This window comes from Heptranchias perlo, chromosome 37 (assembly GCF_035084215.1).
Source record: "Heptranchias perlo isolate sHepPer1 chromosome 37, sHepPer1.hap1, whole genome shotgun sequence".
NCBI lineage: Eukaryota > Metazoa > Chordata > Chondrichthyes > Hexanchiformes > Hexanchidae > Heptranchias > Heptranchias perlo.
The window spans coordinates 20,350,360-20,373,539 of NC_090361.1; the positions used below are offsets into that span (position 1 = coordinate 20,350,360).

General features: G+C 46.4%; 1 protein-coding gene across 1 annotated transcript in view; it reads left to right on the top strand.

Annotated features, from left to right (window-relative positions):
- pkn1a (protein kinase N1a) overlaps positions 1–23,180 on the top strand; it is a 324,582-nt gene that overhangs the window by 257,295 nt on the left and 44,107 nt on the right. Inside the window, exons 17-19 of the mRNA XM_067973213.1 lie at positions 10,319–10,381; positions 14,426–14,502; positions 20,328–20,470. Of these exons, the coding sequence (XP_067829314.1) occupies positions 10,319–10,381; positions 14,426–14,502; positions 20,328–20,470 (283 nt within the window). The remainder of the gene's footprint in view (positions 1–10,318; positions 10,382–14,425; positions 14,503–20,327; positions 20,471–23,180) is intronic.

Genomic DNA, 23,180 nt, shown 5'->3' on the forward strand with positions numbered 1-23,180 from the left:
CCCCTGGTCAAACAGCCTTTTGTCCCATTTCCAATATTTTTATAACTAATAAAATTATTCAAAGGAAATGGAAAAAAACACACTTTATGACACCCGTATGATTTTTCTCCTGGGTTATTCACAGTAGTGACCAGGAGATTAATCTTTGAATGCTGGAGACTCCAGGACAATCTTGGAGGATTGTCAACACTAGTTCCAAAGCTGGAAAGAGCATTCAGTACTAAGAAATCAATTTGTAACAACTGCTCTCACAATCCATCTTGGGCCATTTGCAGCCCACCTCCCCTTCATCTCTGGCTGTCAGCAGACTAGGTGCCCCATGTGCCTCTGGGCCTTGGTTTGCACTCTGCTGGACTGGAGAATGGGATTCAGTGCTGTTCCCTCTCCCTTTTGTGCTCAGTCGGAAACGAAAGTGAGGGAATGCTGTTTGAGTTATCCCAGCTTCCATACAACAAATGAAAGGGCCCAATTAAAACAAAGATCAATAGAACTATTGATCCTTAGTTTTATTTTGCTTCTTTGGCGAAGTTCCAGACCTTCACTTGACCACTGTAATAACATGATTGAAATTGAAGCTCACCCATTGTGCCCACAGACTCAGGGTTGCTGCATTCATGGGAGTTAGCCGGGTGACCCGTCACACACAGTTAGTGAATAACAGTGGTGTAGATTGGAGCTGCTGATTTATTCCTTCCTTTCTGACTATTAACGAGGCAGTTCTTTGATCCAGGCATCCCACAGTGAATCCTGAGAGGGTCTTGCTGCCTAAATCAGCTGCTGGTCAGGAACATTCAGTGCGAGCAGATATATCTCCAAACCGAGGGTTTAAAATACCTGACTTAAACATGCTTTGCTTAGATTGCTGTTTGACCTCTTGCTTTCTTTCCAGTTCACAACCATTTTACAGGTGCACGTGATGTTTGATAACTGTGATCTGCCTTTGATCTTCCCATTTTCCTGGAACTGACATGTTAATATACAATATTAATATACAATATTCAGAGGCAATAAACCTCTGAATAATACCAACCCCATTACCGATATCCACGAAACACGTGTTGTAAACAAAGTATGTTAATTAACCACTGCCATGGAGCCAAGATAACACGCTTGGTTTATTTTTTTAAAAATCCTTCAATAATTGGTATAAATTACCTTTCTTAAGCTCAAGTCTTGCATTCGAGTGCACTTAATCAGAACTTAGACTGGTGCGAAGCTGCACTTGTGAACTTCGACTGGTGGTTTTTTTTTCATTCATGGGATGTGGGCGTCGCTGGCGAGGCCAGCATTTATTGCCCATCCCTAATTGCCCTTGAGAAGGTGGTGGTGAGCCGCCTTCTTGAACCGCTGCAGTCCGTGCGATGAAGGTTCTTACACAGTGCTGTTAGGAAGGGAGTTCCAGGATTTTGACCCAGCGATGATGAAGGAACGGCGATATATTTCTAAGTCGGGATGGTGTGTGATTTGGAGGGGAACGCGCAGGTGGTATTCCCATGTGCCTGCTGCTCTTGTCCTTCTAGATGGTAGAGGTCGCGGGTTTGGGAGGTGCTGTCGAAGAAGCCTTGGCGAGTTGCTGCAATGCATCCTGTGGATGGTACACACTGCAGCCACTGTGCGCCGGTGATGAAGGGAGTGAATGTTTAGGGTGGTGGATGGGGTGCCAATCAAGCTGGCTGCTTTGTCCTGGATGGTGTCGAGCTTCTTGAATGTTGTTGGAGCTGCACTCATCCAAGCAAGTGGAGAGTATTCCATCACACTCCTGACTTGTGCCTTGCAGATGGTGGAAAGGCTTTGGGGAGTCAAGAGGTGAGTCACTTAGAACATAAGAACATAAGAAGTAGGAGCAGGAGTAGGCCAATCGGCCCCTCGAGCCTGCTCCGCCATTCAATAAGATCATGGCTGATCTGATCCTAACCTCAAATCTAAATTCATGTCCAATTTCCTGCCCGCTCCCCATAACCCATAATTCCCTTTACTTCGAGGAAACTGTCTATTTCTGTTTTAAATTTATTTAATGATGTAGCTTCCACAGCTTCCAGGGGCAACAAATTCCACAGACCCACCACCCTCTGAGTGAAGAAGTTTCTCCTCATCTCAGTTTTGAAAGAGCAGCCCCTTATTCTAAGATTATGCCCCCGAGTTCTAGTTTCACCCATCCTTGGGAACATCCTGACCGCATCCACCCGATCAAGCCCCTTCACAATCTTATATGTTTCAATAAGATCGCCCCTCATTCTTCTGAACTCCAATGAGTAGAGTCCCAATCTACTCAACCTCTCCTCATATGTCCGCCCCCTCATCCCCGGGATTAACCGCCGCAGAATACCCAGCTTCCATCCTGCACTTGTAGCCACAGTATTTATATGGCTGGTCCAGTTAAGTTTCTGGTCAATGGTGACCCCCAGGATGTTGATGGTGGGGGATTCAGCGATGGTAATGCCGTTGAATGTCAAGGGGAGGTGGTTAGACACTCTCTTGTTGGAGATGGTCATTGCCTGGCACTTGTCTGGTGCGAATGTTACTTGCCACTCATGAGCCCAAGCCTGGATGTTGTCCAGGTCTTGCTGCATGCGGGCTCGGCCTGCTTCATTATTTGAGGGGTTGCGAATGAAACTGAACACTGTGCAATCATCAGCGAACATGTCCATTTCTGACCTTATGATGGAGGGAAGGTCATTGCTGAAGCAGCTGAAGATGGTTGGACCGAGGACACTGCCCTGAAGAACTCCTGCAGCAATGCCCTGGGGCTGAGATGATTGGCCTCCAACAACCACTACCATCTTTCTTTGTTCTAGGTATGACTCCAGCCACTGGAGAGTTTTCCCCTGATTCCCATTGACTTCAATTTTATGAGGGCTCCTTGGTACCACACTCGGTCAAATGCTGCCTTGATGTCAAGGGCAGCCACTCTCACCTCACCTCTGGAATTCAGCTCTTTTGTCCATGTTTGGACCAAGGCTGTAATGAGGTCTGGAGCCGAGTGGTCCTGGCGGAACCCAAACTGGGCATCGGTGAGCAGGTTATTGGTGAGTAAGTGCCGCTTGATAGCACTGTCGACAACACCTTCCATCACTTTGCTGATGATTGAGAGTGGACTGATGGGGCGGTAATTGGCTGGATTGGATTTGTCCTGCTTTTTGTGGACAGGACATACCTGGTCAATTTTCCACATTGTCGGGTAGATGCCAGTGTTGTAGCTGTACTGGAACAGCTTGGCTGGAGGCGCAGCTAGTTTTGGAGCACAAGTCTTCAGCACTACAGCCGGGATGTTGTCAGGGCCCATAGCCTTTGCTGTATCCAGTGCACTCAGCCGTTTCTTGATATCACGTGGAGTGAATCGAATTGGCTGAAGACTGGCTTCTGTGATGGTGGGGATATTGGGAGGAGGCCGAGATGGATCATCCACTCAACACTTCTGGCTGAAGATGGTTGCAAACGCTTCAGCCTTGTCTTTTGCACTCACGTGCTGGACTCCGCCATCATTGAGGATGGGGATGTTTGCAGAGCCTCCTCCTCCCGTTTGTTGTTTAATTGTCCACCACCATTCACGACTGGATGTGGCAGGACTGCAGAGCTTTAATGTGATCCGTTGGTTGTGGAATCGCTTAGCTCTGTCTATAGCATGTTGCTTCCGCTGTTTAGCATGCATGTAGTCATGAGTTGTAGCTTCACCAGGTTGGCACCTCATTTTTAGGTACGCCTGGTGCTGCTCCTGGCATGCTCTTCCACACTCCTCATTGAACCAGGGTTGATCCCCTGGCTTGTTGGTAATGGTAGAGTGAGGAATATGCCGGGCCAAAAGGTTACAGATTGTGCTGGAATACAATTCTGCTGCTGATTCACAGCGCCTCATGGATGCCCAGTGTTGAGCTGCTAGATCTGTTCTGAATCTATCCCATTTAGCACGGTGGTAGTGCCACACAACACGTTGGATGGTGTCCTCAGTGCGAAGACGGGACTTCATCTCCACGAGGACTGTGCGGTGTGTCACTCCTACCAATACTGTCATTGACAGATGCATTTGCGACAGGTAGATTGGTGAGGACGAGGTCAAGTAAGTTTTTCCCTCGTATTGGTTCGCTCACCACCTGCCGCAGGCCCAGTCTGGCAGCTATGTCCTTCAGGACTCGGCCGGCAGTGGTGCTACCGAGCCACTCTTGGTGATGGACATTGAAATCCCCCACCCAGAGTACATTTTGTGCCCTTGCTACCCTCAGTGCTTCCTCCAAGTGGTGCTCAACATGGTGGACGACTGATTCATCTGCTGAGCTAGGTTTTCTTGCCCATGTTTGACCTGATGCCATGAGATTTCATGGGTTCCAGAGTCAATGTTGAGGACTCCCAGGGCCACTCCCTCCTGACTGTATATCACTGTACCGCCACCTCTGGCAGGTCTGTCCTACCATTGGGACAGGACATACCCAGGGATGGTGATGGAAGAGTCTGGGATGTTGGCTGAAAGGTATGATTCTGTGAGTATGGCTATGTCAGGCTGTTGCTTGACCAGTTTGTCGGACAGCTCTCCCAATTTTGGCACAAGTCCCCAGATGTTAGTGAGGAGGACTTTTCAGGGTCGACTGGGCTTGGTTTGCCGTTGTCGTGTCTGGTGCCGAGTGGTCCGTCCGGTTTTATTCTTATTGTGACTTTCTTCAGCGAAATTTTACAACTGAGTGGCTTGGTAGGCCATTTCAGAATCAACCACATTGCTGTGGGTCTGGAGTCACATATGGGCCAGACCGGGTAAGGACGGCAGGTTTCCTTCCCTAAAGGGCATTAGTGAACCAGTTGGGTTTTTACGACAATCATGGCCACCACTACTGATACTAGTATTTTAATTCCAGATTTTTTTATTTAATTAATTGAATTTAAATTCCCCAGCTGCCGTGGCGGGATTTGAACTCATGACTCCGGATTATTAGTCCAGGCCTCTGGATTATGAGTCCAATAACATAACCACTATGCTACTGTACCCACTTAATGCGAACTTAGACTGGTGTGAAGCTGCACTTGGTGTGAACTTGGACTGGTGTGAAGCTGCACTTCGTGTCAACTTAGACTGGTGTGAATCTGTACTTAGTGTGAACAGGCTGAGCAAACAGAGAATGGAAACCTGGGGGAACGTAGGAATACAGGAACAGGAGTAGGCCATTCAGCCCCTCGTGCCTGCTCCGCCGTTTGATAAGATCATGGCTGATCTGTGATCTAACTCCATATACCTGCCTTTGGCCCATATCCCTTAATACCTTTGATTGCCAAAAAGCTGTCGATCTCAGATTTAAATTTAGCAATTGAGTTCGTATGAATTGCCGTTTGCGGAAGAGAGTTCCAAACTTCTACCACCCTTTGTGTGTAGAAATGTTTTCTAATCTCACTCCTGAAAGGTCTGGCTCTAATTTTTAGACTGTGCCCCCTACTCCTAGAATTCCCAACCAGCGGAAATAGTTTCTCTCTATCCACCCTATCCATTCCCCTTAATATCTTATAAACTTCGATCAGATCACCCCTTAACCTTTTAAACTCGAGAGAATACAACCCCAATTTGTGTAATCTCTCCTCGTAACTTAACCCTTGAAGTCCGGGTATCATTCTAGTAAACCTACGCTGCACTCCCTCCAAGGCCACTATGTCCTTCCGAAGGTGCAGTGCCCAGAACTGCTCACAGTACTCCAGGTGCGGTCTAACCAGGGTTTTGTATAGCTGCAGCATAACTTCTGCCCCCTTGTACTCCAGTCCTCGAGATCTTAAGGCCAGCATTCCATTAGCCTTCTTTATTATTTTCTGCACCTGTTCATGACACTTCAATGATCTATGTACCTGAACCCCTAAGTCCCTTTGGACATCCACTGTTTTGAACTTTTTACCATTTAGAAAGTACCCTGTTGTATCCTTTTTTGATCCAAAGTGGATAACCTCACATTTGTCGACATTGAATTCCATTTGCCACAGTTTTGCCCATTCACCTAATCTATCAATATCGCTTTGTAATTTTATGTTTTCATCTACACTGCTTACAATGCCACCAATCTTTGTGTCATCGGCAAACTTAGATATGAGACTTTCTATGCCTTCATCTAAGTCGTTAATAAATATTGTGAATAATTGAGGCCCCAAGACAGATCCCTGCGGGACTCCACTAGTCACATCCTGCCAATGTGAATACCTTCCCATTATCCCTACTCTCTGTCGCCTTTCGCTCAGCCAACTTCCTAACCAAGTCCGTACTTTTCCGTCAATTCCATGGGCTTCTATCTTTGCTAACAGTCTCTTATGTGGGACCTTATCAAATGCCTTCTGGAAGTCCATATAAATAACATCCATTGACATTCCCCTGTCCACTACTTTAGTCACCTCTTCAAAAAATTCAATCAGGTTTGTCAGGCACGACCTACCTTTCACAAATCCATGCTGGCTCTCGGCTCTCTCTGATGAACTGAAAATTCTCGAGGTGTTCAGTCACCCGATCCTTAATTATAGACTCCAGCATTTTCCCCACAACAGATGTTAGGCTAACTGGTCTATAATTCCCTGGTTTCCCTCTCTCTCCTTTCTTAAAAAGCGGAGTGACATGTGCAATTTTCCAATCGAGAGGGACAGTTCCTGAATCCAGAGAACTTTGAAAGATTATAGTTAGGGCATCCGCAATGTGCTCACCTACTTCCTTTAAAACCCTGGGATGGAAACCATCTGGTCCTGGGGATTTGTCACTCTTTAGTGCTATTATTTTCTTCATTACTGTTGCTTTACTTATGTTAATTTTATCGAGTCCCTGTCCCCAATTCAATATTAGTTTTCTTGGGATTTCCGGCATGCTATCCTCTTCTTCAACATGTCCGCCATTTCCCCATTGTTAATGACAATATCCCCACTTTCAGTTTTTAAGGGGCCAACACTGCTCCTGACCACCCTCTTTTTCCTAATATAACTATAAAAGTTCTTCGTATTGGTTTTGATATCCCTTGCGAGTTTCTTTTCATACTCTCTTTTTGTAGCCCTTACTATCTGTTTTGTGACCCTTTGTTGATCTTTGTATCTTTCCCATTCGCCAGGATCTGTGCCATTTTTTGCCTTTTTGTATGCCCTTTTCTTATGTCTTATACTGTCCCTTACCTCTTTAGTTGTCCATGGCTGTTTTTTTTGGCAAGTCGAGTTCTTGCCCCTCAGGGGTATAAACCGATTCTGTATCACGTTAAATGTTTCTTTAAACATTTCCCACTGATCATCAGTCGTTTTACCCATTAACAGATTCGTCCAGTTTACTGTGGGCAGTCTCTGTCTCATCCCATTGAAGTCAGCCTTGCCCAAGTCTGGAATCTTAGCAGCTGATTCACTTTTTTCCCTTTCAAACACTACATTGAACTCGATCACGTTATGATCACTATTGGATAGATGTTCACACACAGTTAAGCCGTTAACTAAATCTGGTTCATTACTCATTACTAATTCTAGTGTGGCTTGCCCCCTTGTTGCCTCTAGGACATACTGCTGCAGAAAACTATCCCGGACACACTCAAGAAATTCACTACCTTTCTGACAGTTGCTCGTCTGCTTTTCCCAATCTATGTGAAGGTTAAAGTCCCCCATTAAGACCACTATGCCTTTCTTACACGCTTGTCTAATCTCTGCATTTATACAATCTAGCACTTCAGAGCTGCTGCCAGGGCTCCGATATACAACTCCCACGATAGTCTTAGATCCTCTCCTATTTCTCAATTCAACCCATAAGGTCTCTGTTGGCTGCTTACCTCTCGTTATATCCCCCTTTATCATTGAAGTGATTTCATCTCTAATCATTAAGGCTACTCCTCCCCCTCTTCCATTTTCCCTCTCTCTCCTGTAGACCTTATAACCCGGTATATTTAGTTCCTAATCCTGACCATCCCGCAGCCAACTCTCCGTAATGGCTATCATGTCATACCCTCCAATTTGAATTTGAACCTGTAGTTCATTTAATTTATTCCTTATACTCTGTGCATTTGTATATAGACCTCTTAGTTGGGCCACACACCCTAGCCTGACCTTCAGCTTTGATGCTGGGTTAATCGCCTTACGCCTTCTAGTTTTTATTTACATTAAGGCAGCATTTGACCGAGTGTGGCACCAAGGAGCCCGAGTAAAATTGAAGTCAATGGGAATCGGGGAAAACTCTCCAGTGGCTGGGGTCATACCTAGCACACAGGAAGATGGTAGTGGTTGTTGGAGGCCAATCATCTCAGCCCCAGGGCATTGCTGCAGGAGTTCCTCAGGGCAGTGTCCGAGGCCCAACCATCTTCAGCCGCTTCATCAATGACCTTCCCTCCATCATAAGGTCAGAAATGGGGATGTTCGCTGATGATTGCACAGTGTTCAGTTCCATTCGCAACCCCTCAAATAATGAAGCAGTCTGAGCCCGCATGCAGCAAGACCTGAACAACATTCAGGCTTGGGCTCATAATGGCAAGTAACATTCGCGCCTGGAAAATGACAGACAATGGCCATCTCCAACCAGCGAGAGTCCAACCACCTCCCCTTGACATTCAACGCCATTACCATTGCCGAATCCCCCACCATCAACATCCTGGGGGTCACCATTGACCAGAAACTAAACTGGACCAGCCATATAAATACTGTGGCTACAAGAGTAGGTCAGAGGCTGGGTATTCTGCAGCGAGTGACTCACCTCCTGACTCCCCAAAGCCTTTCCACCATCTACAAGGCACAAGTCAGGAGTGTGATGGAATACTCTCCACTTGCCTGGATGAGTGCAGCTCCAACAACACTGAAGAAGCTCGACACCATCCAGGACAAAGCAGCTCGCTTGATTGGCACCCCATCCACCACCCTAAACATTCACTGACGCACAGTGGCTTCAGTGTGTACCATCCACAGGACGCACTGCAGCAACTCGCCAAGGCTTCTTCGACAGCACCTCCCAAACCCACGACCTCTACCACCTAGAAGGACAAGAGCAGCAGGCACATGCGAACAACACCACCTGCAAGTCACACACCATCCCGACTTGGAAATATATTGCCGTTCCTTCATCGTCGCTGGGTCAAAATCCTGGAACTCCCTTCCTAACAGCACTATGGGAGAACCTTCACCACACGGACTGCAGCGGTTCAAGAAGGCAGCTCACCACCACCTTCTCAAGGGCAATTAGGGATGGGCAATAAATGCCGGCCTCGCCAGCGACGCCCACATCCCATGAACGAATAAAAAGAATAATTCCCTCGTTTCCCTCTCTCTCCTTTATTAAAAAACATAACCTTGTATTCCTTTCTCCCTCATGTTTATCTCGCTTCCCCATAATTGAAAGGGAAGCAGATTCAGTGGTAACTTTCAAAAGGGAATTGGATAAATATTTGAAGGGAAAAAATTTACAGGACTATGGGGAAAGAGCAGGGGAATGGGACTAATTAGATAGCCCTTTTGAAAAGCCAGCACAGGCATGATGGGCAGAATGGCCTCCTCCTGTGATGTACCTACTATGATACTAGGATGATGCATTTATGCTCTTCGCCTCAACTACTCTTTGTGGTAGCGAGTTCCCCATTCTAACCACTCTCTGAGTAAAGAAGTTTCTCCTGAATTCCTTAACTGGATTTATTGGAGACTATCTTATATTTATGGCCCCTAGCTCTGGTCTCCCCCACAAGTGGAAACATCTTCTTTACGTCAACCGTATCGAACCCTTCCATAATTTTAAAGGCCTCTATTAGGTCACCCCTCAGCCTTTTCTTTTCTGGAGAAAAGAGCCCCAGCCTGTTCAGTCTTTCATCATAGTTATAACCTCTCAGTTCTGGTATCATCTTTGTAAATCTTTTTTGCCCCTTCTTCAGTGCCTCTGTATGCTTTTGTAATATGGAGACCAGAACTCTGCACAGTGTGAAGAAATATTTCCTAACTACTTCCAGTTCTGACGAAAGGTCATTGACCTGAAACGTTAACTCTGCTTCTTTCTCCTCAGATGCTGCCTGACTTGCTGAGTATTTCCAGCATTTTCTGAGATTATTAACTAAGGGCATCTCATTACTCATTACTAAATCTAGCATGGCCTTGTTAATTCATAGGGGCGTCACTGCATGGAGATTCCCTGTGCAGCAAACACCCAATCTAATCCAACACATTGGGGGAAATAGAGAGGAATCTGGACGCTTTTCTTTCATGATGGCAGGAGAAATGAAAAATGAGAGGTTAAAGCCCTCTCGAGATTGGTTCTCTGGTTGTATTGGAAGGGCTGGTGAGTAGGCAGCCTTTCCACATACTTCATGTTGGATACTGGAAGGGGACTGGAATCAAAAACAGCATGAACATTCATTTTGATTATTGTTTTCTGCAGGTTCTACTCTGCGTGTGTTGTTCTTGGACTGCAGTTTCTTCATGATAACAAGATTGTGTACAGGTAAGAGAGCTTGCATCCTGCAGCTTATGACCCTGAATACTACAGTGAACAATTTGCATATTATCAGATTTTACAGAAGTTTTTTTTTATATTCGTTCATGGGATGTGGGCGTCGCTGGCGATGCTGGCATTTATTGCCCATCCCTAATTGCCCTTGAGAAGGTGGTGGTGAGCCGCCTTCTTGAACCGCTGCAGTCCGTGTGGTGAAGGTTCTCCCACAGTGCTGTTAGGAAGGGAGTTCCAGGATTTTGACCCAGCGACGATGAAGGAACGGCCGATATATTTCCAAGTCGGGATGGTGTGTGACTTGGAGGGGAACGTGCAGGTGGTGTTGTTCCCATGTGCCTGCTGCTCTCGTCCTTCTAGATGGTAGAGGTCACGGGTTTGGGAGGTGCTGTCGAAGAAGCCTTGGCGAGTTGCTGCAGTGCATCCTGTGGATGGTACACACTGCAGCCACTGTGCGCCGGTGGTGAAGGGAGTGAAAGTTTAGGGTGGTGGATGGGGTGCCAATCAAGCGAGCTACTTTGTCCTGGATGGTGTCGAGCTTCTTGAATGTTGTTGGAGCTGCACTCATCCAGGCAAGTGGAGAGTATTCCATCACACTCCTGACTTGTGCCTTGTAGATGGTGGAAAGGCTTTGGGGAGTCAGGAGGTGAGTCACTTGCCGCAGAATACCCAGCCTCAGACCTGCTCTTGTAGCCACTGTATTTATATGGCTGGTCCAGTTAACTTTCTGGTCAGTGGTGACCCCCAGGATGTTGATGGTGGGGGATTTGGCGATGGTAATGCCGTTGAATGTCAAGGGGAGGTGGTTGGACTCTCTCTTGTTGGAGATGGTCATTGCCTGGCACTTGTCTGGCGCGAATGTTACTTGCCACTTATGAGCCCAAGCCTGAATGTTGTCCAGGTCTTGCTGCATGCGGGATTGGACTGCTTCATTATTTGAGGGGTTGCGAATGGAACTGAACACAGTGCAATCATCAGAGAACATCCCCATTTCTGACCTTATGATGGAGAGAAGGTCATTGATGAAGCAGCTGAAGATGATTGGGCCGAGGACACTGCCCTGAGGAACTCCTGCAGCAATGCTGAGATGATGGGCCTCCAACAACCACTACCATCTTCCTTTGTGCTAGGTATGACTCTAGCTACTGGAGAGTTTTCCCCCTGATTCCCATTGACTTCAGTTTTACTCGGGCTCCTTGATGCCACACTCGGTCAAATGCTGCCTTGATATCAAGGGCAGTCACTCTCACCTCACCTCTGGAATTCAGCTCTTTTGTCCATGTTTGAACCAAGGCTGTAATGAGGTCTGGAGCCGAGTGGTCCTGGCGGAACCCAAACTGAGCATCGGTGAGCAGGTTATTGGTGAGTAAGTGCCACTTGATAGCACTGTCGACGACACCTTCCATCACTTTGCTGATGATTGAGAGTGGACTGATGTGGCGGTAATTGGCCGGATTGTATTTGTCCTGCTTTTTGTAGACAGGACATACCTGGGCAATTTTCCACATTGTCGGGTAGATGCCAGTGTTGCAGCTGTACTGGAACAGTCTTGGCTAGAGGCGCAGCTAGTTCTGGAGCACAAGTCTTCAGCACTACAGCCGGGATGTTGTTGGGGCCCATAGCCTTTGCTGTATCCAATGCACTCAGCCGTTTCTTGATATCACGTGGAGTGAATCGAATTGGCTGAAGACTGGCTTCTGTGATGGTGGGGATATCGGGAGGAGGCCGAGATGGATCATCCACTCGGCACTTCTGGCTGAAGATGGTTGCAAACGCTTCAGTATTGTTTTTTGCACTCACTTTGAGGATGGGGATGTTTACAGAGCCTCCTCCTCCCGTTAGTTGCCATGATGTGGAGATGCCGGTGATGGACTGGAGTTGACAAATGTAAAGAATCTTACAACACCAGGTTGGACTATAACCTGGTGTTGTAAGATTCTTTACATTACTCCCGTTAGTTGTTTAATTGTCCACCACCATTCACGACTGGATGTGGCAGGACTGCAGAGCTTTGATCTGATCCATTGGTTGTGGAATTGCTTAGCTCTGTCAATAGCATGTTGCTTCCGCTGTTTGGCATGCATGTAGTCCTGAGTTGTAGCTTTGCCAGGTTGGCACCTCATTTTTTGGTACACCTGGTGCTGCTGCTGGCATGCTCTTCTACAATCCTCATTGAACCAGGGTTGATCCCCTGGCTTGTTGGTAATGGTAGAGTGAGGAATATGCCGGGCCATGAGGTTACAGATTGTGCTGGAATACAATTCTGCTGCTGATGGCCCACAGCGCCTCATGGATGCCCATTTTTGAGCTGCTAGATCTGTTCTGAATCTATCCCATTTTGCACGGTGGTAGTGCCACAAGACACATGACACATTGGATGGTGTCCTCAGTGCGAAGACGGGACTTCGTCTCCACGAGGACTGTGCGGTGGTCACTCTTACCAATACTGTCATGGACAGATGCATTTGCGACAGGTAGATTGGTGAGGACGAGGTCAAGTAAGTTTTTCCCACGTGTTGGTTTGCTCACTACCAGCCACAGACCCAGTCTGGCAGCTATGTCCTTCAGGACTCGACCAGCTCGGTCAGTAGTGGTGCTACCAAGCCAGTCTTGGTGATGGACATTGAAGTCCCCCACCCAGAGTACATTCTGTGCCCTTGCTACCCTCAGTGCTTCCTCAACATGGAGGAGGACTGATTCATCAGCTGAGGGAGGGCGGTAGGTGGTAATCAGCAGGAGGTTTCCTTGCCCATGTTTGACCTGATGCCATGAGATTTCATGGGGTCCGGAGTCAATGTTGAGGACTCCCAGGGCCACTCCCTCCTGACTGTATATCACTGTGCCGCCACCTCTGGTCAGTCTGTCCTGCCGGTGGGACAGGACATACCCAGGGATGGTGATGGAAGAGTCTGAGATGTTGGCTGAAAGATATGATTCTGTGAGTATGGCTATGTCAGGCTGTTGCTTGACTCGTCTGTGGGACAGCTCTCCCAATTTTGGCACAAGTCCCCAGATGTTAGTGAGGAGGACTTTGCAGGGTCGACTGGGCTTGGTTTGCCTTTGTCGTGTCCGGTGCCTAGTGGTCCGATGCCGGGTGGTCCGTCCGGTTTTATTCTTATTGTGACTTTTTTTAACGAGATTTTGCAACTGAGTGGCTTGCTGGGCCATTTCAGAGGGCAATTAAGAATCAACCACATTGCTGTGGGTCTGGAGTCACATATAGGCCAGACCGGGTAAGGGCGGCAGGTTTCCTTCCCTAAAGGACATTAGTGAACCAGATGGGTTTTTACGACAACCCGGTCGTTTCATGGCCACCATTACTGATACTAGTATTTTAATTCCAGATTTTTATTTAATTGAATTTAAATTCCCCAGCTGCCCTGGCGGGATTTGAACTCATGACTCCGGATTACTCGTCCAGGCCTCCGGATTACTAGTCCAGTAACATAACCACTATGCTACCACACCCTTTATTTATTTTTACAGAAGTGAGATTTCACATGTTAATAATCTGCTCTCAGTCAGGATCAAGTGATCACCACTGGTTCAGTCTGTCTGTGAGCACCTCAGAGGTTAACCTCGGTAATATTTACCCTACGCTCAGTAAGGGGGTTGAACCTATTGCTTCGGGCCTGTATTACTTGGAATTATACAAAGTGAATTTTGCAGCTCCTACACGAAACAGGCCATTCAGATCATCTAAGTCTCCCATCCCCTCCAGTGCAAGAATCCCCCTCACCCCAAAACACGAAGGTCTCTTCTCCCCCCCCACCCCCCCCAACTGTACTAAATTCTTCCACCCCACCGGTAATTTAACTCCCCTTCTGGCTGTCCAAAAGTGACTACATTTAAAAAATAATTAATTGGTTGTAAAGCATAGTGGGACATCCCAAGGATGCTATATAAATGCACAGTATATATAATTGTATTTTCAATAACCCCATTGTTTTTACCTCTGTTATCTTACTTGGCAGATTCCTCCAAAATTATTGCTTCTTTGCATTGGTTTCTACTAGTCTCTGTCTATTATTCCTGCAGGGATTTGAAGCTCGACAACTTGCTCCTGGACACAGAGGGTTATGTGAAAATTGCTGATTTTGGACTCTGTAAGGAAGGTTGGTATCACTCCTGTGAATTCAGTCCTGGGTCAGTACGGCCCTCTATTCAGTCCTGGGTCAGTACGGCCCCTCTATTCAGTCCTGGGTCAGTACGGCCCCTCTATTCAGTCCTGGGTCAGTACAGCCCCTCTATTCAGTCCTGGGTCAGTACGGCCCCTCTATTCAGTCCTGGGTCAGTACGGCCCCTCTATTCAGTCCTGGGTCAGTACGGCCCCTCTATTCAGTCCTGGGTCAGTACGGCCCCTCTATTCAGTCCTGGGTCAGTACGGCCCCTCTATTCAGTCCTGGGTCAGTACGGCCCCTCTATTCAGTCCTGGGTCAGTACGGCCCCTCTATTCAGTCCTGGGTCAGTACGGCCCCTCTATTCAGTCCTGGGTCAGTACGGCCCCTCTATTCAGTCCTGGGTCAGTACGGCCCCTCTATTCCTTCATCTCACAGCATATCCAGGGGTGGTAATAAAACTGGTAAATCCTGCTTCTCATTAAGCAATCTGTTCTAATTATACCCATGGAAGGGCCCTTTGACCAAACCTTATCCCAGTCCATCCAGGAAGTGGCCAGATCAATTGTGCGAGCTCTTGACTTCATTTTGCAATGGCCTCCTAACTGCAGTGGTTTTTTGTGTGGAGCTGGGACAATATCAGCAGCAGGTACCCTGGACACTCTCACATTAGTGGGATGGGCAGACGGGCCAGTGGGATGGGCAGACGGGCCAGTGGGATGGGCAGACGGGCCAGTGGGATGGGCAGACGGGCCAGTGGGATGGGTGGGTGAAGTGATGAAACAAGTCGTATCAGTGAAGATGATCTTGATCCTTAGAATCATAGGATGATACAGCACAGAAGGACGTCATTCGGCCCATCATGCCTGTGCTGGCTCTTTGAAAGAGCTATCCAATCAGCCCTATTCCCCGGCTCTTTCCCCACAGCCCTGTAATTTTCTCCCCTTCAAGTATTTATCCAATTCCCTGTTGAAAGTTATTGTTGAATCTGCTTCCACCGCCCTTTCAGGCAGTGCATTCCAGATCATCACAATTCACTGAGTATCGTAGTATCTTATCATAGTAGGTACAGGACAGGAGGTGGCCATTCGGCGTATCGTGTCTTTGAAAGATCTATCCAATTAGTCCCATTCCCCTGCTCTTTCCCCATAGCCCTGTCAATTTTTTCCCTTCGAGTAAAAAGATTTCTTCTCATCTCCTCTCTGGTTCTTTTGCCAATTACCTTAAGTCTGTGTCCTCTGGTTACCGATCCTTCTGTCAGTGGAAACAGTTTCTCCTTATTTACTCTATCAAAACCCTTCATGATTTTGAACACCTCTATTAAATCGGCCCGTAACCTTCTCTGCTCTAACAAACCCCAGCTTCTCCAGTCTCTCCACATAACTGAAGTCCCTCATCCCTGGTACCATTCTAGTAAATCTCCTCTGCACCCTCTCTAAGGCCTTGACATCCTTCCTAAAGTGTGGTGCCCAGAATTGAACACAATTCTCCAGCTGAGGCCTAACCAGTGTTTTATAAAGACGTAGCATAACTTCCTTGCTTTTGTACTCTAAGCCTCTATTAATAAAGCCCAGGATCCCCTATGCTTTTTTTAACAGTTTTCTCAACTTGTCCTGCCACCTTCAAAGATTTGTGTATGTGAACCCCCAGGTTTCTCTGTTCCTGAAGCCCCTTTAAATTATACCATTTAGCTTCTATTACCTCTCCTCATTTTTTTTTCCAAAATGCATAATTTCACACTTCTCTGCATTAAATTTCATCTGCCATGTGTCTGCCCATTTTACCAGTCTCTCTGTCCTCCTGAAGTCTGTTACTATTCTCCTCACTGTTTACTACTTTTCCGAGTTTTGAGTCCAGGTTAATATATATCAAAAAGAGCAGTGGTCCTAATACTGACCCCTGGGGAACACCACTGTATACTTCCCTCCAGCCTGAAAAACAACCGTTCACCACGGCTTTCTGTCCCTTAGTCAATTTTGTATCCACGCAGCCACTGTCCCTTCAACCCCATTGACATCACTTTTGCTAACAAGTTTACTATGTGTTACTTTATCAAACATCTTTTGAAAATCCACGTACACAACATCAACCTCTCTACCCTCATCAACCCTCTCCGTTATTACATCAAAGAACTCAATCAAGTTTGTCAAACATGATTTTCCTTTAACAAATCTGTGATGGCTGTCATTTATTAAGCAATGTTTTTACAATATATAAGTAACAGCATAGTAACAGGTCTATGCTCCACATGGGCCTCCTCCCACCTTACTTCATTTCACCCTATCAACATATTCCTTTCTCTCTCATGTACTAATCTACCTTCCCCTTAAATGCATTCTAGCTTCCCCTTTCAAAGTGCCAATTAATTTTGTCTCGGATTATGGTCTCTAGAAGTTTCTCCACCACTGACGTTAGGCTGATTGGCCGGGTTTTCCTTCTCCTTTTTTGGAACAGGGATGTAACATTTTCAATCCTCCAGTCCTCTGGAACCACTCCCATATCTAAGGAGGATTGAAAGATTGTGGCCAGAACCTTGCTATTTCCTCCCTTACTTCCCTAGGATGCATCCCATCTGGACCAGGTGACTTTTCTACATTAAGTACCCTCTCTTTATCTGTTTTTATCCTATCCAATTTCGATACCCCCTACTCCTTTACTGTGACATTGGCAGCATCCTCTTCTTTTGTGATGACAGATGCAAAGTACTCATTTAGTACCTCACCCATGCCCTCTGCCTCCACAAGAAGATTTGCTTTTTGGTCCCTAATCGGCCCCACCCTTCCTTTCACAATCCTTAATAAAAACAGAAAATGCTGGAAATCCTCAGCAAGTGAGGCAGCATCTGTGGAGAAACAAATAGAATTAACGTTTCAGGTCGAGGACCTTTTCTTTTACTCCTGTTTATAAAACACTTTATTGTTTCCTTTTCTGTTACCCGCTAACCTTTCTCATACTCTCTCTTTGTCAGTTCTCCTCTGCACTTTCTGTATTCGGCTTGATTACTGTATTTTGATCTTGACATTTATCATAAATCTCCTTTTTCTGTTTCATAGAATCATAGAAAGGTTACAGCATCGAAGAATGCCATTCGGCCCATCAAGTCCGCGCTGGCTCTCTGCAAGAGCAGTCCAGTTAGTCCCACTCCCCCGCCCTTTCCCCATAGCCCTGTAAATTTTTTCCTTTCAAGTACTTATCCAGTTCCCTTTTGAAGGCCATTATTGAATCTGCCTCCACCACCCCCTCGGGCAGTGCATTCCAGATCCTAACCACTCGTTGTGTAAAAAAGATTTTCCTGACCCTTCCGCCAATGGGAACCGTTTCTCTCTATCTATTCTGTCTAGACCCTTCATGATTTTGAATACCTCTATCAAATCTCCTCTCAACCTTCTCTGTTCCAAGGTGAACAACCCCAGCTTCTCCAGTCTATCCACGTAACTAAAGTCCATCATCCCTGGCACCATTCTAGGAAATCTTTTCTGCACCCTTGCTAGTCTCATCTTCCCTAAAGTGCAGTGGCCAAAACTGGACACAATACTCCAGTTGTGGTCGAGCCAGTGTTTTATAAAGGTTCATCATAACTTCCTTGCTTTTGTACTCTCTGCCTCTATTTATAAAGCCCAAGATCCCATATTCTTTTTCAACTGCTTTCTCAAGCTGCCCTGCCACTTTCAATGATTTGTGCACATATACCCCCAGGTCTCTCTGTTCTTGTACCTCTTTTAGAATTGTGCCCTCTAGTTTATATTGCCTCTCCTCATTCTTTCTACCGAAATGTATCACTTCGCATTTTTCTGCGTTAAATATCATCTGCCACGTGTCCGCCCATGCCACCAGCCTGTCTATATCCTCTTGAAGTCTATCACTGTCCTCCTCACTGTTTACTACACTTCCAAGTTTTGTGTCATCTGCAAATTTGGAAATTGTGCCCTGTACATCCAAGTCCATGTCATTAATATATATCAAGAAAAGCAGTGGTCCCAGTACCAACCCCTGGGGGTCACCTCCCTCCAATCCGAAAAACAACCGTTCACCACTACGCTCTGCTTCCTGTTACTTAGCCAATTCTGTATCCATGCTGCTACTGCCTTCTTTATTCCATGGGCTTCAATCTTGATGACAAGCATATTATGCGGCACTTTTCATTTTAATCTCTAGATCTTTAGTCATCCAGGGAGCCTCTAGCCTTGGATGCCCTTCCTTTCCCCCTCATAGGAATGTGTTTTGTCTATACCTGTACCTAAACCAACTCCTCCTTGAAGGACTCCCATTGCTCATTTACTGTTTTACCTGCTAATCTTTGTTTCCACTCAATCTGAGCCAGATCCCTTCTCAGCTCATCGTAATTAGCCCTCTTCCAGTTGAGTATCTTCACCTTTCATTGTTCTTTGTCCCTTTCCATAACTACTCTAAACCTAATATCGTGATCACTCTTTCCCAAATGCTCCCCCATTTGCCCCACTCCTTTCCTCAGAACTAGATCCATCATTGCTTCCTTCCTCCTTAGGCTAGAAACATAGCGATCAAGAAAGTTCTCCTGTACACATTTCAGGAATTCCTCTCCCCCTTTGCCCTTTACACTTTTTTTTCCAGTCTACATTAGGATGATTGAAGTTCCCCCATTGCTACTTAACCCCATGAGGCAACTGTGTCTGCAGCTCACCAACCTTATTTATCGCTCCATGCATGTATGCATATGCACATGTACTCCAAATTTGCCTTAATCTGCTTTGCATTTCTCCCTGTCTGATCCCTTCTCTTTCTGGACTAATATTTATTCTAATGCTGTTTGTGTCTCCCAATCCTCTCTGCATTTACTTGTATTTACATTTGGCCTTTCACTACCTCACGCCATCCCAAAGCGCTTCACAGCCAATTAGGTGCTTTTGAATGCAGTCATTCTTGTAACCTAGGCAGGCATGGCAACCAAAATGCACACAGCAAGGTCCCATAAACAGCAATGAGATAAATGACCAGATCATTTGTTTTTGGAGTTGTTGACTGAGGGATAAATGTTGGCCAGGGTGCCGGGGAGAACTCCCCTGCTCTTCTTCGAAATAGTGCCATGGGATCTTTTACGTCCACCTGAGAGGACAGTTTAACATCTCATGCAAGAGACTGCATCTCCGACAGTGCAGCATTCCTTCAGTACTACACAGGAGTGTCAGCTGGATTATGTGCTCAAGTCCTGGAGTGGGACTTGAACCTACGACTTTCTGACTCGGAAACGAGAGTGCTACCACTGAAGCAATGTCTTTCCCATTTCTTCCTCCCTCCCCAAATCCCCCCTGTGCTTTCCTTGAGACTTGTTTCATAGAATCATAGAATCATAGAAGTTACAACATGGAAACAGGCCCTTCGGCCCAACATGTCCATGTCGCCCAGTTTATACCACTAAGCCAGTCCCAATTGCCTGCACTTGGCCCATATCCCTCGATACCCATCTTCCCCATGTAACTGTCCAAATGCTTTTTAAAAGACAAAATTGTACCCGCCTCTACTACTGCCTCTGGCAGCTCGTTCCAGACACTCACCACCCTTTGAGTGAAAAAATTGCCCCTCTGGATCCTTTTGTATCTCTCCCCTCTCACCTTAAATCTGTGCCCCCTCGTTATAGACTCCCCTACCTTTGGGAAAAGATTTTGACTATCGACCTTATCTATGCCCCACAAGGACCAGCAGCGTTTAATATTTTGTTCAAGTGCTCCTTCGTACATTTCTGGCTTTATTCTGTAGACTTGTGTGAATTCCGTAGCAGTTATTAATGTGTTCAGCTCAAACAGTGCAACAGAAAAGGCTCAAAGCACCTGGTTTTATCTCTGTAGATATGGGCTATGGAGAACGGACAAGCACTTTCTGTGGTACTCCTGAGTTCCTTGCTCCCGAGGTTCTGACAGATACATCCTATACGCGGGCTGTGGACTGGTGGGGGCTCGGTGTTCTCATCTATGAGATGTTGGTGGGAGAGGTGAGTGAAGAGGATCGTTATTCTATGGACGTTGTATGTATATACCCATTGTGTTTTGTTCCTTTGATCGGGGAAGTTGCTCCACAAAATCTTGGTCAGTCAGAGGTCATGGGGAGCCATGAGACTATCGGCAGAAAGATATCTCATTGGCTGGATCCCAAAATGAGTTGTCTTTTCCCTCTCCCACTATAAAAGAATGAACTTTTCTTTGAGGAACCATACCTGTTGACTGAACCATAGAATGAGAGACTGTTAGAATGAGAAGTTTACAGCACAGGGTGAGGCCATTTGGCCCATCGTGTCTGTGCTAGCTCTTTGCTGGAGCATCCAAAACTAATCCACAACTCTGCTGTCTCCCCATAGCCGAGCATCTTCATCTGCTTCAAATATTTATCCACTTTCTCATTAAAAGGTGCAGTGGTCTCTGCTTCAACCACTCCCTGTGGCAAAGCATTATGGTCTGCAAAAAGAAATTGCTCCTAACCTCTCTCCTCGCTCTTAGGTCATCACTTTAAAATGGTCACTCTCATCACTAACCAGAGGAAATAGTCTTTCTCAATCCACTCTGTCAAAATCCCTCATAATTTTAAAACCTTCAAATCTCCTCTTAGCCTTCTCAGCTCCAGTGGAAACAATCCCAGTATCTCAAGTGTCTCCTCATAATTAAAGTTTCCCACTCCTGCTTTCATCCTGGTCAATCTACACGATCTGCACTATTACTTTAATGTTCTTTCCATAATATGATTTCAAAAATGTCTTGTACAACTTTAGCTTTACCTCTTTACTCTAGTACTCTGTGCCTAATTTATGAAATCTAAAATTCTATTGGCCATGGCTGTACCTGCACTCACTTTCAAGCAGTTGTATGTTTGAACCTCTAGATCTCTCTGTTCATCCACACCCTTCAGAGTCTTCCGTAGAAAATGTGCTCGCATTCCTGGCTTTTCCTCACACATATCAAATTGCATCTGCCCCCAGACCCACCCATGGCTGGTCTTTTACCTACTCCTTGCTGTTTGCCAAACCCCCTAATTTTATGTCATCAGAAAATTTCAATATCTTGTTTCCTATACCTGAGTCTTTATCATCTCTATATACCGAGAACAAGCAGGTCCGGCCGTGCCTCTGAGACACACCACCTCCAGCTCTTCTCCAATCTGAGCAACACTCATTAACCCTAACCTTTCTCTTCCTGTCTGTCACCAACTTGCTATCCATGCTGTTACATTTCCTCCTGTACCATGTGCCTAAATAGGAATATATGAACAGGAGTAGACCATTCTGCCCCTCGAGCTCCAAGAAAGAACTTGCACTTCTGTAGCACCTTTCACGACCTCAGGACATTCCAAAGTGCTTTACAGGCAATGAAGTACTTTTGAAGTGTTGTCAACTGTTGTACTGTCGGAAACGCGGCAGCTAATTTGCAAACTACAAGATCCCACAATCAGCAATGAGATAATGATTAGATAATCTGTTTTAGTGATGTCTGTCTATCTGAGATGTTTAACATCTCATCCGAAAGACGGCCCCTTCGACTGTGCAGCACTCCCTCAGTCCTGCACTGAAATGTCAGCATAGATTTTGTGCTCAAGCCTCTGGAGTGGGACTTGAACCCACAAACCTCTGACTCAAAGGTGAGAGAGCTCCCACTGAGCCAGGGCTGACACCTGAGGCTAGACTCTTTGATTTCAACCCCTTCTGTGGATCTCGGTTAATACTCCATATCTGAAAATTAAATCTCATTTAGGTCAAACAAGGTCAAGGAAACCTGCTGATCGCTACCCACTACCCGATGATCAGTACTCCCCTATTGTTGAACATCAATTGGGGGAAGCAAGGGACGTTAGGATCTGGAATGCACTGCCTGAGGGGGTGGTGGAGGCAGATTCAATCATGGTCTCAAAATGGAACTAGATAAGTACTTGAAAGGAAAAAATTTGCAGGGCTATGGGGATAGGACGGGGCAGTGGGACTAGCTGGATTCTTCAGAGCCGGCACAGACTCGATGGGCCGAATGGCCCCTTCCGTGCTGTAACCTTTCTATGATTCTAATAGAATGATCTCTGGGTGGAGGACTTCACTATCACCACGGAGCTGGCCGAAGCTTGAAGACAGGACCTGCATCAAGTGATGAGGAACGGATGTGAGGAAGCTACCTACTTGGCATTGTCCTCACTAACCGACCTGTCACAGACATGTCTGTCCACCATAGCATTGGTAGGAATGTCCACCACACATCCTCCATCGTGTTCTGTGGTACTCCCATTCTTGTCATACACGTGCCAAGCAGTAACCATCTCCTGCAAGAAAAAGCCCAACCATCTCCCCGGGCTGTCAGTGGCACCTCTGCCAAATCACCTGGTGTCTACATCAACGAGAAGCTGAACTGGGCCAGCCATATCAACACTGGCTTCAAGACTAGGGCAGGGGCTGGGTATTCTGACAAGTGACACCTTCTGATCCCTCAGTGTGTAAAAGGCTGAAGCCTGAATGAGTGCAGCTGAAGATGGTTGGGCCTAGGACACTGCCCTGAGGAACTCCTCAGTTATATAGGGTATTGGTGAGACCGCACCTGGAATACTGCATACAGTTTTGGTCTCCATACTTAAGAAAAGACATACTTGCTCTCGAGGCAGTACAAAGAAGGTTCACTCGGTTAATCCCGGGGATGAGGGGGCGGACATATGAGGAGAGGTTGAGTAGATTGGGA